This window comes from Saccopteryx leptura, chromosome 5, assembly GCF_036850995.1.
Source record: "Saccopteryx leptura isolate mSacLep1 chromosome 5, mSacLep1_pri_phased_curated, whole genome shotgun sequence".
In the NCBI taxonomy this organism is placed as follows: domain Eukaryota; kingdom Metazoa; phylum Chordata; class Mammalia; order Chiroptera; family Emballonuridae; genus Saccopteryx; species Saccopteryx leptura.
In genome coordinates, this window is record NC_089507.1 from 27,360,380 (window position 1) to 27,374,244 (window position 13,865).

The following is a 13,865-nucleotide window of genomic DNA, read 5'->3' on the forward strand; positions in this document are numbered from 1 at the left end:
CCCTCGGAGATAACAGTGTGGTGGGAACGCAATGGGAAAGAGCCCCGCTAGCTGGTTGGGAAAGAGAAGACGGGCTGGGAATAGGGAGAGGGCAATAGTTTCCCTCCTCACGCAGAATCTCACAAAACCCAGGCACAGGCCCGTGGAGGCCTAGGGAAGGCACCCACAATGCCAGCCGGGGCGCTGAGGCGTCACCTCCGAACGACCAAAGGCCCACGCTGAGTTTTAAAGGAAGACTAGGAATTCTCACCAGGAGGCCAGCGAGGAAGGGGTTTCCATGCCGAGAGAGGAAATGACAGGTGCAGTCACCGGGGATAAGACCAGAGAAGGCTGAGTCTCTCAGTGGCTGTGTCAGGCCCTTCCTCTGGTTTCCTGCTCCTGACCTCTCGGCTTCCTAGAAGAGCAGAGGATTGCAGGTGAGGGTTAGGATCCTTTGTTTTGGCTTTTTATACTGTAATTCTAGAAATGACCCAGCACTTTGAGGAAAAACACGTGGATGAGCTGGTAGGGCCAAGCAGGCAGAGGTCCTTGTCTTTCCAGGGAAGAGAAGGTGAATGTCATCGGTGTGCTGTGGCCCGGGGTAAACACACCCTCCCCCACCTCCGCCAGGCAGGGGAGAACACCCTGGGCAGGTCTGGGCTGCGCAGGGCAAGGCGTGCTCTGCCCGGAGACCAAGCTGGTCCCCTTAGGAACGAGTGGGGAGGCCCGACCATGAACAAGGCTTTCTCTGCAAGCCCTTCAGCCTCCTCTTGATCCAACCCTCTCCTCCCATCTTTTAGGGGTTTAGTCTTCAATTGCCATGCAGCACCCTACCCCCTGCCCCCGACCCCTGGTCCTAATATCTTTGCTCCCTCTATCTCTTACCTCACACTTCTGGGAGTTTAAATACCACGTTCTGCTGGAACTGTGTTTGCACTCTGACTGATCGTAATGGTGTCACCGGTGCTTACACAGCACCAGGAAGTCTACAAAAAAAAAAAAAATCTCTGAAGAGGAAAAATAAGGGTCCCCAGACTGGCGGCATCAGCAGCTGCCTGGGAACTTGTTAGAGATGCAAATTCTCGGGCCCTATGACAGAACACAGCAATTTGTGTTTGAACAAGCCGTCGGGGCACACAACAATCTCAGCATGCTCAGTGGTGCTAGAGGGCTGCTTCCTGTCACGGTGTTAACCTGTGAGGGGTAGAAAGGAACCCCCAGGTATGGGGGAGGTTCCAGCCCTGTTTACCTAAGGGCCTCTTCTCGGAATGGATACAAAAGCCCGATCTGCCCTTTTGCACAAGCTTGGTCAGCTTGACCAAATGCCAGATGTTGCATCAGAGGCAGAATTCCGACTTCTGGGCAGGCAAAGGAACCTTTGCTCTCCAAAGGTGCTGGGGGGTGGGAGGGGGGGGGGGCGCGGCAGCTGCGGCCAGGGTGCAAGGGGCTCCCGGCCAGGGTGCAAGGGGCCAGGGTGCAAGGGGCTCCGGCGGCAGGTGACCTCCCCGGGAAGTGTTTCAGTTCCGGGTGCAGCGGGGCGGCCCCCCACTGCCTGCTCCAGGAGAGCCCCCGCCGCTTCCACTTCTCCTTCTCAGAAGCGGCCACGCCTAGTTCTCCAGCTCCCCTTGGAGCTGAGCAAGGGGGAAACGGACTGGAACGGAAGTCCACGCGATTCAGATTCCTTACAAGGGACTTTCTGAGGGCAAAGCCTGGAACAGAGTTTTGGGGCAGGTTGCACAATCTCCTTGGGCTTCTCTCCCAGGGCCGGGGAGCGTGGCAGTGAGGGCTGGAGCCTGAACTGGGTTCGGTCCTGGCTTTTCCATGATTCAGTTCCGTGATCTTGCGGACATTACTTAACTTCTCAGTGACCTTATTTTCTCAGTCATAAGCTGGGAGTCATAATGGCAAGATGTTTGGAATGATTAAATGCGATAATATATCCCAAGTCAGCACCAGCCCGGTCCCTGGCCTGTAAGTGTCCACTAAATACCAGCTGTGAGCTGCTGTGATGCCCGACACTGGACAGGCACTCACTCCACGCATGCTTGCTCAGTGAACGACAGGACCCACAGTCCTTGTCTGGGGCCGATAAAAAATATATCCCACTGCTATTTCGGATCTCCTTGACATTCTGACCAGTTCAGTTACCAGGGAGGGGTAATTGAACCAAGCTCAGTGAGACTCTAATTAGGTATTTTTTCACAGTGGTTTCCTACTTCTGGAATGCCTTCTCTTTTCTGGTCCCTTGTCATCCAGTGGGCTATTAGTGGGGAATCTGAGTGCCTGAAATTGCTCCCATGGACACAGAGAGGAAGCAATTAAAAAGAAATGGGAAGTGAGTCTTCTTGGGTAGAATTACAAGGCTTAACACCAAGTAGCATTTCCTGACAAGACTCAGCTTGGAAGTCTCTTAGCAAGTTGGGATGGTGACCCCTCCCTCCAGGCCCCCTCCCTCCCTGCCTTTCCAGCAGGAGCTGCTGCTCTCCTACTCGCAGGTGTTTGATTTTATCTGCTAGGGAGCTCAATTTCTTGGCTAAGCTGCTTAGAGGAAAAGAGAGTGGTTTTTTTTGTTTGTTTGTTTTTTAAGATTTTTATTTATTGATTTTATAGAGAGATGGGAGTGTGGAGAGAGAGAGTGGGTTGAGAAGTATCAACTCATAATTGCTTCACTTTAATTGTTCATTGATTGCTTATCATATGTGCCTTGACCGGACAAGCCCAGGGTTTCGAACTGGTGGCCTCAGTGTTCCAGGTGAACACTCTATCCACTGTGCCACCACAGGGCAGGAGTCTGGGGTTTTTCACTCATGTGCCTACTCACAGGAGAAGGCACCCTCAGTCATGTCAGACCTGGTACCATATAACTATGGGGAGATTTGTATATACCTATACACCCCCTTCATGTAAGTGGGTTCCCGCCACAGTCCTGCGCATTTTATAGTGAGGCTGGTCAGTGGGGAGCAGGAAGGTTTGGAGAGGGCTTCGGGGTCCTCCGGCGAACCTCGAGCCTGCGTGAGAACAGGGGTGGAGGCTGAGCAGTCAGGACGGCAGCAGCAGCAATCTGAAATGCACGCTTCTGATTTTTTTTTTTTATTCATTTTAGAGAGGAGAGAGAGAGACAGAGAGACAGAGAGAGAAGGGGGGGAGGAGCTGGAAGCATCAACTCCCATATGTGCCTTGACCAGGCAAGCCCAGGGTTTCGAACCGGCGACCTCAGCATTTCCAGGTCGACGCTTCATCCACTGCGCCACCACAGGTCAGGCCTACGCTTCTGATTTTGCCCGTGTAGCCTGATTCCCCCTGTGGATGAATCTCCCAGTTCTTGTAACAGCCCCCCGCCCCTACCTCACCTCCCCCTGCAGGGACCTTCGGGTCCCTTCGATGGTTGGACATTCCTCTGTGGCTGTCCCTAGAACGTGTGCTTGTGAGGTGAGCTTTTAAGAAAACCCAGCATTTAAAAACAGGAACTCACCAAACAGATGAGCTGGGGAAGTGGGTGATTATTTGCATTTGCTATATATAGGAGAGTCAGTTCAGAACAGAATTATTTTTATATGCTACTTTTTCCAGAGCTCAGAACAGCCATCCAATCTAATTATGCCTATAAGTATTTATTTTTATAGCATCTCCTCTCTCCCTCCTGGGGCAGACGTGAGCTCCTCCGGACTCTTTCCTAGTACTTTCATGACTTTGCCCCGGGGCCTGGCACTGAGCTCTGCACTCAGAGTTCCAAAAGGGGGTCTGTCGGCCGGCTCCACTTGGCCCTCGCAGTGGGGTGGGGGGCTGGGGGGTGGGGTGGGGGGCTGGGGGGGGGGTGGGGGGGCTAGTGTGGTTGTCCTGGAGCGGCATCCGCACCTGGTCTTCCAGGACCATGCTGCTTGAACAGGCAACCCTTCTTCCTCCCGGGGTGTCCTGGCAACCAAAGAGCGAGGCAGGTGTGCTCACCTCACCTGGTCTTCTCCAGCCTTACCTTGAGTGATCCGTGTGAAGGTGGGAACAGCCTGAGTGTTCTGTGCATGTTTGCACGTGTGAGCCCACTCCTCTGTGACTTGAAAACTGTGAAGAATAAAAAATATCTGGGCTGTAAGAAAGAGAGGTTTGCGCATTCCTACTGTCTGACTGTCTGCCTCTCAGATTAAGATGTATTGGCTTCGATGGAGTTCCGTGTCTGTATCCCAGGGAGTTCTCTGAAAACGAAACTCGTGTCTCTGAGGAGTGTAAGGGTTTGGCTGTAAGGGCGGCTGCTCAGTCCAGGCTTCTGCTCTCCAGGCTTAGTGTCTGGAGGCCTCTCGAGCCGTATTCCCAAAGCTGGGTGTGGGCCCACCACACCCAGCTTCGTACCCTCTCTCCAACATGGCCCCATGCCTCTGCCTCTGGGGGCTCCGCCCAAACTCTTTATCTAAGCAGGAAGCCTTTGACCTCTGTCCAGGTAATGCTTGGCCTAGAGCAGACACTCCATAGATGCTTCTCAGTAAGTGGATGGACGAATGGATGGCTGTCTTCCTCCACATTTGTCCTTCCTGCCTGGCATTTAGGGAAATTTAGTGAGTGCCTACTATGTGCCAGGCTCTATTCCAGTACTTGGGCTACATCAAAGCAGACAAAAGTCTCTGGCTCTCTGGAGAGACAGTATATTCTAGAGAGAGTGACAGATATTGACAGGATAAATTATATGGTATACTACAAGCTGATACCTGCCGTGGGAAAGCCAGAACAGGGAGCTTGGGAGTATGGGTCTGGGGCAAGCTGTGATATGAAATAGGGTGACCAGGGCAGGCGTCAGCTGCAGCAAGCAGGACCCCCATCTGAACTCCCACAGAAGGTCATCAGGACGTTTCTTCTGGCCGTTTGTCCTGCTCCTTGTGTGTCTACAGACAGATACACAGACGTGGGTTACACCTGTGCTGGCTCTCTTTTTTGGCTGCTCGCTTCCCGAAGTGGCTTCTGTTCCTGGTTAATATTTGTATTCTTCTCAGCATCTAACACATAACAGATGTTTAATAAAAAGCAGTCTAATGAATGAATCCTTAATAATTGATTTGCTGAAGAGAATTACACTGACTCATTGTTTTTTCTTCCCTACAGAAATAACTATCAGATTGATTATTTGATAGACATATACAACTTACTCTCTTTATGTTAGGTATCACATACCTTTGGGTACTTTGTAAAACACAGCCATTTAAAAAAAATTTTATTGAATCTATTGTGGTGACATTGGTTAATAAAATTATATATGTTTCAGGTGTACAATTCTATAACACATCATCTGTATGCATTGTGTGTTCACCACCCCAAGTTTTTTTATTTTTTAATTAAGTGAGAGACGAGGAGGCAGAGACAGACTCCCACATGTGCACCGAGAAGGATCCGCCTGGCAAACCCCCATCTGGCGATGCTCTGCCCATCTGGGGCCGCTGCTCCATTGCTTGGCAACTGAGCTATTTTAGTGCCTGAGACGAGGCTATGGGGCCATCCTCAGCACCTGGAGCCCACTCGCTGGAACCCATTTGAGCCATGGCTGCAGGAGGGGAAGAGAGAGAAAGAGAGAGCAGGAGAAGGGGTGGAGAAACAGATGGTCACTTCTCCTGTGTGCCCTGATCAGGAATAAAACCCAGGACTTCCACATGCTGGTCCAGTGTTCTACGGCTGAGCCAACTGGCCAGGGCCCGTCAAATCTGTTTCCATCACTATCTGTCCCTCCTCTACCCTCCTGCACCTCTTTCCACATCCCTTTCCCTCCTGCAATCTGCACAGTTGTCTGTGTTTATAAGTTTTTTTCTTTGTTTAATCCCTTCACCTTTTTCTCCCAGCCCCTCACCCCCATCCCCATCCCCCATCCGCCACCCCTCTGACAGCTGTCAGTCTGTTCTCTATATCTATGAATGTTTCATTTTGTTTATTAGTTTATTTTGTTCATTAGATTCCACATATACGTAAAATCGTAGCATAGTCATTTTTTAAATTTACCTTAAGGGTTGATGTGCACCAGGTGCCTTCAGGTAGAGAATGTCAGTAAGCAGAGAACGTCTGGGGCGGGGGGGGGGGTTCCTGTCTGTAAAGGACCTGCATTTCTAAGCTGCACCAGGTGCCTTCAGGTAGAGAATGTCAGTAAGCAGAGAACGTCTGGGGGGGGGGGGCGGCGTGTGTTTCCTGTCTGTAAAGGACCTGCATTTCTAAGCTGCATCAGTTCTTCATCCTGGCCAGGTAAGTTTTGGTAAGTGTCTTGTCTTCAGGGGACTGATTAATGCTTTGGCATCCCTGAAGTGTTAATGTGGTTTTGCAAAGGTGGTGATATATGGACCCAGAAGGAAAGCAATGGAATTAGGGCAGGTAATCCCTGTTTGAGAGGGAAGCCAGGTGCAGAGAGATGGGGTGGGGAGCAGAGTTGTGCGGTGTGGGTGCCTGGGCAGCGTTTTGGCCTGATTTGGGGTGAAGCCCTGAAGGAGAACAGCCTTGTCTGTTGCTAAGAAACTTAGAAGAAAGTTTCATGCCTCAGGCTGCCTCTGTGCTGTGCTAGAACCTGTTTGAAATTTCCAAAAGAGAACAATAGAAAGGATGCTTTTAATAAAATAGCTTCCATTTATCAAAGCCTTACTATGTGCCGGTCTCCATGTTTAATATTTATTCAATCCGTCAATTCTCCTAGCTACTCTGGGCTGCCAGTGTCCCTGTCCTTTTATGTGTGGACAAGGAGAATGACACTCTTGAGAAGTGGATTCAGACAAAGTTGCCCAGATAGTAAATGTCAAAGTGAGGATTTGACTCCAGGCCTGATTCCAAAATTTGGCTTTGTAACCATTAAAGGAGAAGAGAATTATGTTCTTGAAAAAATGGGGGGTGCCCTTCTAACTGGTAATTGTGGAAATCACAGAAGCTCGAGGTGCAGAAAGAGCCTCACTCGTGAAGCAATGTGTACTGTGGTGACGACTGAGAAGGGCTGAAATGGTAGCTGTGTAAGGTTGCACAGATGAGGCCCCTTGTGCGTGTGCACAAGTCCTAGAAAGGTGTGGCAAAGTGAAAGTGTTAGAAAGCTTGGTGAGATGATGAGGGCTTGCCTTTTTGAAACTTTCTTCAATATTGTTTGTTTATATATTTAATTAAACCTTGTCAGATACACTGAGACTTCTTTTTCTTTTTTTTGTATTTTTCTGAAGCTGGAAACGGGGAGAGACAGGCAGACTCCCGCATGCGCCCGACCGGGATCCACCCGGCACGCCCACCAGGGGCGACGCTCTGCCCACCAGGGGGCGATGCTCTGCCCCTCCAGGGCGTCGCTCTGTCGCGACCAGAGCCACTCTAGCGCCTGGGGCAGAGGCCAAGGAGCCATCCCCAGCGCCCGGGCCATCTTTGCTCCAATGGAGCCTTGGCTGCAGGAGGGGAAGAGAGAGACAGAGAGGAAGGAGGAGGGGGTGGAGAAGCAGATGGGCGCTTCTCCTATGAGCCCTGGCCGGGAATCGAACCCGGGTCCCCCGCACACCAGGCCGATGCTCTACCACTGAGCCAACCGGCCAGGGCCTTCAAGGAGACTTTTAGAACGGAGAGCCCTGTCCAGGCCACATTGGACTTGAGCCCTGACAGCTGATGGGTGGGTTAGCAGCCACTGTGTTGGCTGTGTGAGATCCTAGCGATGGCTCCTGCTCAGTGAGCGACACAGACTTCCCTGCACCACACATTTCGCTACCTTCCTGTGACACCTGTACTTGCAACTGTGCCCTCATTTACCTGAATTACTGAGCATCATGTGATTGGTTGTGGAGTGGGTATGAGAATCTTTTCTCCCATGCACCTGCTTTTTCTTTGGGGCTCTTTTCATTTTGCATGCTCTTGCTCCCTCCCCCCCCCCCATCTCTTTCCCTCTCTCTGTCTCTGGCTCTGACACACACACACACACATACACACACACTCACACACACACACACACACTCACACACTCACACACACACACACTCACACATGCATGTACATGTTTATCTTCTTCTGCCACTCCCCACCCAAACACTCTCCACCAAATTCCTTTCTTGGGTTCCTACCTATCCAAGCAAACAAACAACTTTCCGAACGGTGGTGACAGTCTTCCCCGTTCCATTTGATCGGGTCCTTTTGTTTAATCTGTTGATTTCTATACACCAGTCCTGGAACAAGTAGGCACTCTGGATGTACGTGTTTAAATGAGTCCCGTCTCACATAATTATAGATTTACTCTCTCGTGTTAGGATTTCAAGTTCATTTTGTTCAGTAGGCATGGTTGATCCATTGATGTACAAATGTCCCAAACAAGAAGCCACCTTTCCAACTTCCTCCCCTGTTACCCTCCCCACCCACTGTGGTCGGCGCCAGCCAGACAGTCTCATTTCAGTCCCTTAAACCCACTAGATTCCTTCCTCCCTCATAGTCTTTGCAGATTGCAGATACTGCTCTTTCTCAAGTGACCTCCCATTCTGATTCTTCACAGGTCTTTCTGCTTGATGAGTCCACTCTCAGCCTGGACACCATCCGCTCAGTGGGGCCGCGAACCTCTTTATGCACAGTGGGCCCTTGCCCTTCTCTCTTTATCACCATATCTCGTTTCCTTCATAGCCAATCACTATTTGCCATTAGGTGTCATTTGTCTGCTGCCTTGTTTAGTGTCTGTATTGCTGCCCAGGATGTCTACTCCTTGAGGAAAGAGATGGATTCTGCTCTCAACACACATACCTAGCACCTAGGAAGGTCTGACAGAGAACAAATGTTCAGTGTTAGCTGAACTGGATGGATGAATGAACAGGTGAATAATTGAATGAGTATTTACCCCATAATGTTTCCCCTCCTCTCTTTTAAAAAATTTTTTTTTTATAAATTACTGGGTAATTTCTCATTGTTATTCTTCTGCTTATATAAATAGGTGATGGTTGTATCTTGGATGTGGTTGTATCTGTGCATTTTTTTTCCCTTAGGGGGCAGCTGTCACTTTATGTTCTCTGAATCATGATGGCAGGTCTGCTGTCCTGGTCTTCCCTGCCCTAGCAAGGTGGACCCCTTTTCTTGTCACTGTCATTGTGGAGCTCAGAACAAGACACGGTATTCTGTCCTACGGATTAATACACTGGAATAAGATGTCCAGATCAAACTGGGGAAACTGACCTGACCACAGATGACAATGTGTAGAAGTGAGGACACTGGGGAGAGAGGCCCGGAAATTGAGGCAGAATATTAAAGAGAAGAAACACTGAGATGGGCGTGTGCCCCAGACCACCTTCTACACTAACTACCTAGACGTCGAGAGATGATCATTTCTTCCCACCGATGACAAATCCAGCCTCAAGGTGCACTGCAGCCATGATGTAGGGCTGAACCGATCTATTCTAAACGTGCTCTGCCGAGTGGCAGCCTCCACAGCCCCCGCAGCCCCCACAGCCCCCGCAGCCCCCGCCCCCGCAGCCCCCGCAGCCCCCACAGCCCCCGCCGCCCCCGCCCCCGCAGCCCCCGCAGCCCCGCAGCCCCCGCAGCCCCCACCCACAGCCCCACAGCCCCCCGCACCCCCCACAGTCCCCACACCCTCCACAGCCCCCACCCACAGCCCCCGCAGCCCCCGCAGCCCCCACCCACAGCCCCCACAGCCCCCACAGCCCCCACCCACAGCCCCCGCAGCCCCCACAGCCCCCACCCACAGCCCCCACAGCCCCACAGCCCCCCGCACCCCCCACAGTCCCCACACCCTCCACAGCCCCCACAGCCCCCACAGCCCCCACCCACAGCCCCCGCAGCCCCCACAGCCCCCACCCACAGCCCACACAGCCCCCCCGCAGCCCCCACAGCCCCGCAGCCCCCGCAGCCCCCACCCACAGCCCCCACAGCCCCCACCCACAGCCCCCACAGCCCCGCAGCCCCGGCAGCCCCCACAACCCCCACAGCCCCCACAGCCCCCACCCACAGCCCCCACAGCCCCCACAGCCCCCGCACCCCCGCACCCCCCACAACCCCCACAGCCCCCACAGCCCCCACCCACAGCCCCCACAGCCCCCACCCACAGCCCCCCCCGCAGCCCCCACAGCCCCCCCCGCAGCCCCCACAGCCCCCACAGCCCCCACAGCCCCCCCCCGCAGCCCCCACAGCCCCCACAGCCCCCACAGCCTCCACAGCCCCCACCCACAGCCCCCGCAGCCCCCGCAGCCCCCACCCACAGCCCACACAGCCCCCACAGCCCCCCCCGCAGCCCCCACAACCCCCACAGCCCCCACAGCCCCCACAGCCCCCCCCCGCAGCCCCCACAACCCCCACAGCCCCCACAGCCTCCACAGCCCCCACCCACAGCCCCCGCAGCCCCCACCCACAGCCCACACAGCCCCCACAGCCCCCCCCCCCGCAGCCCCCATAGCCCCCCCCGCAGCCCCCACAGCCCCCACAGCCCCACACCCTCCGCAGCCCCCACAGCCCCCGCAGCCCCACAGCCCACACCCTCCACAGCCCCCACATCCCCCACCCACAGCCCACAGCCCACACATCCCCCACCCACAGCCCCCGCAGCCCCCACAGCCCCCACAGCCCCCACAGCCCCGCAGCCCCCGCAGGCCCCCGCAGCCCCCGCAGCCCCCACAGCCCTCACAGCCCCCACAGCCCCCACACCCTCCGCAGCCCCCGCAGCCCCCACAGCCCCCACAGCCCTGGGAGCTTGTTTGAAATGCAGAGCCTCGGGCCTGGCATTGAACCTCGTGAATCAGAATCAGTATTTTAGATAAGCCATTCGGGTCATTTATATGAGAGTTTTGAACCGTTTTTATTTGTAATTTTGAGATTCACCAGTTTTCTCTAGATAACTGCTGAAAGTCATGCTGCTAAAGGCAGACAAAGCAGCTAGTAAATTATCGGTAAGTTCTCAAAAGCCTCTATCGGAACTGAGGGACACGGCTTGTGTGAGCTGTCCACCGGCTACAGCATGACTCAGGTTGACATGGGCTGGGACAATGTTGATGGGATCTTCTCATTTAACTTGAATTTCTTACAAGCCAAGATGGAGACTTGGGGGAGAGTCATTTATTGTAGGGGAAGAGGTTTTAAAATGCCCGCAGATGAGGTTGATGTGAGGCTCCTTCAGGACAGATGGCATGACCAGGTAAGAGCCTTCAAAAATAAACCTCTGCTATGTATAGAGCTATAAATGGTGCCAGTGAGGAAGACAAGGAGGTGGTGTCTAAAAAGGCAGGTGTGGCCACCCAAGGTAACTTAGGGAGCGCAGACATGCACAGCAGGAGGAAGGAAGAGCACAAGCTCAAGCGTGAGTGTAGAACAGTTCCTTGGATGGCTACCAGGAGTTGCAGGTGGTTAAGAAAAGAAAAGAAAAGTAACTTGTTCAAGTGTTGAAGACAAGAAGAACTTCTCCGGGTAAGTATGGATCTAGAAGGACTGAGGAGAAGCATTACTGCTATTTGGAGAGCAGAGGGTGCTACCACCTCCACCAGGCCTGCCCTGACCTCTGGCTCCTGCTGTCACTTTCTATCACATCACCCCTTCGGATTTATCTCACAGCATTTATTGCTGCTTGGAATTGCCTCGTTTATTTATTGTTCTGCTCATTATCTACTTCAACGTCTTCTAGAATGTCAGTTTCATGAGAGTAATGACTTCGTTTGCCTATTAGCCACCAGTTTCTCAGGGCTTGGCATATGACAGGTGCCACATAAATAAGAATGAATGAACTGAAGTCTGAGACAAAGCCAAACACCTCAGTCCCTAAGTTCAGGGGAGGTATCCAAACTCTATTCACTCCTGTCTACTCTGTCCAGGTCTGGAGATGAGGCTCTCCGAAGGCTAAGAAGCTTATAAAGGAAAGGGAGAGTGGCCCACCATTCTTGAGAACCCATGCTATGTCTGCATGTGTGGCACAAATCACGCCGTTTAACCCTCATGCTCGTAGGAGCTGGTATTCTCCCTCCCATTTTAAAGATAAACCACTCAGGGAAGTGAAATGACTTGCCCAAAGCTGCTCAGCAGGGAAGGTGGGGACACTAGTTACGGATGACGTGTCTCTGCTTCTAAAACCCGTGGACATCGAGGCTTGGTGGGAACTGGAGTAAAAGAGAAATGAGCCTATTTATCTGCTCTCAATAAGCTTAGCTCTCCATGCCCTGGACAAAATAAAAAAGTGGCCCTGGCTGGTTGGTTCAGCGGTAGAGCGTCGGCCTGGCGTGCAGGAATCCCGGGTTCGATTCCCGGCCAGGGCACACAGGAGAAGCGCCCATTTGCTTCTCCACCCCTCCCCCTCTCCTTCCTCTGTCTCTCTCTTCCCCTCCCGCAGCGAGGCTCCATTGGAGCAAGGATGGCCCGGGCACTGGGGATGGCTCTGTGACCTCTGCCTCAGGCGCTAGAATGGCTCTGGATGCAACAGAGCGACGCCCCAGAGGGGCAAAGCATCGCCCTCTGGTGGGCATGCCGGGTGGATCCCGGTCGGGCGCATGCGGGAGTCTGTCTGACTGCCTCCCCGTTTCCAGCTTCGGAAAAATGAAAAAAAAAAAAATAGGCAGAAAGTATTGTCACCATAATGCCGTTCAATGAAACCATTCCAAAACTCTGTGGTGGGCAACAGCGAGTACTTATTTCTTGTCCACGTGTGTGAGGGCTGGCTGGAGTTTGGCTGATCTAGCCTGCGTTCTGCTGGGCACGGCTCCAAGCTGTGACTGGGTCCATGTCTGCTCCAGGAGCCTTTCATTATGCTGGTACCAACGGGCCTTCCAGGGCATGTCCTTCCCTTGGCAATGGCAGAAAAACAGATGGGATGAATGGAAATACATAATACATAAGGCCTATGCTGAGAAGGGACACATTGTTCCTTCTACCCACATTCCAGTGGCTGAAGCAAGTCACGTGCCAGCCAAGCTCAACACCAAAGAAATAGGGGGCACATGCTGTCTTTAGTCGGGAGGACTGCAGCGTCGTATGGCAAAGGCTATTGATCCCAGGCGGAGTGAACAATGGGGAATAACGATGATTGGCCATAGGGACATTGGGGCGCGTGGTGGCACGCAGGCGCTGTGCCGTGTGCTCTATAAGTGTGATTGCATGGGAGCCGCAGAAAGATCCTGTTTGGCAGGGTTACTGCCATCCCTATTTTTCCATGAGAAAATTTAGGCTCCAGACAGTTCCTGACCCAAGTTCTCACTGCAGTAAATGGCCCAGCAGGACCATACACCCTGTTTGGCACAGAGGACCCGGCTCTCGGCCCTGACTCATGCGACTGAAAGAACTGGCGGCTGTGAGACAAGAGGAGCTGCCAGTTGTCTCTGGGAAACTGTGAGCGATAGGGAAGGGGCCAGAAGACTAGACACACACAGACGGGTGAATTTTCTAGGAGTGGGAGGAAGTAGCCTCCTGAAGCAGTACTTAAGCTTAAGCTACTTTCGAGGGAAGAGCTTGGTGGCTGCTTTGTGAATGAGACTGGATGCTAGCAGAAGACCTGTGAGGTTCCCGGAACCTCCACATGCCGGTCCCTCTGCTCGGGTGGGTCATATTCAGCTGGCCCCTTGGGTCCCAGTCTTGGTTTTATACGCCTGTGGCATGTGCTGCCCTTTCACGCCTGACTACGGTACTCCTCCACTCGGCTGTGCCCCAGACCTGGGGTCGGGGTCCTCGCAGGGGCGGCTTGAGGGCAGCTTGCATAGATGCCCCTGTGGGCTCCTGCTGCCCACCCATGTGGCTCTCAGACAAAGCCAGGCACCTGGCTTCTACTTTCTTTACCCACCTGGCATGCTGGCTGGATTCTCCCAAGTCCTATCACCCCGAGGAGGGATGGCACCCCTGGAACATTCTAAAACAAATTGAGAACAAGTGGACTGTGGGGGTTTCTAAAGGTGATCCCATGGGAGAGAGCATGGGCTCGGTGAGGATAAACGTGGTCTGGCAGCCCCTCTAAT

At 53.2% G+C, this 13,865-nt stretch overlaps 1 protein-coding gene across 1 annotated transcript; it reads left to right on the forward strand.

Moving 5' to 3' along the window:
* Window positions 1–465: 465 nt before the first annotated feature.
* Window positions 466–10,638, forward strand: LOC136406453 (uncharacterized). Its single transcript, XM_066386526.1, has 3 exons — window positions 466–504; window positions 9,349–9,999; window positions 10,273–10,638. The coding sequence occupies exons 1-3, from the start codon at window positions 466–468 to the stop codon at window positions 10,636–10,638; spliced, it is 1,056 nt and encodes a 351-aa protein (XP_066242623.1).
* Window positions 10,639–13,865: the final 3,227 nt, after the last annotated feature.

Coding starts and splice junctions, on each gene's coding strand:
- LOC136406453 (XM_066386526.1), top strand. CDS start 466: ATGACCCAGCACTTTGAGGAAAAACACGTGGATGAGCTG. Junction 505..9,348: donor AAAAACACGTGGATGAGCTG/GTAGGGCCAAGC, acceptor GCCGAGTGGCAG/CCTCCACAGCCCCCGCAGCC. Junction 10,000..10,272: donor CCCCACCCACAGCCCCCCCC/GCAGCCCCCACA, acceptor CCCCACCCACAG/CCCCCGCAGCCCCCACCCAC.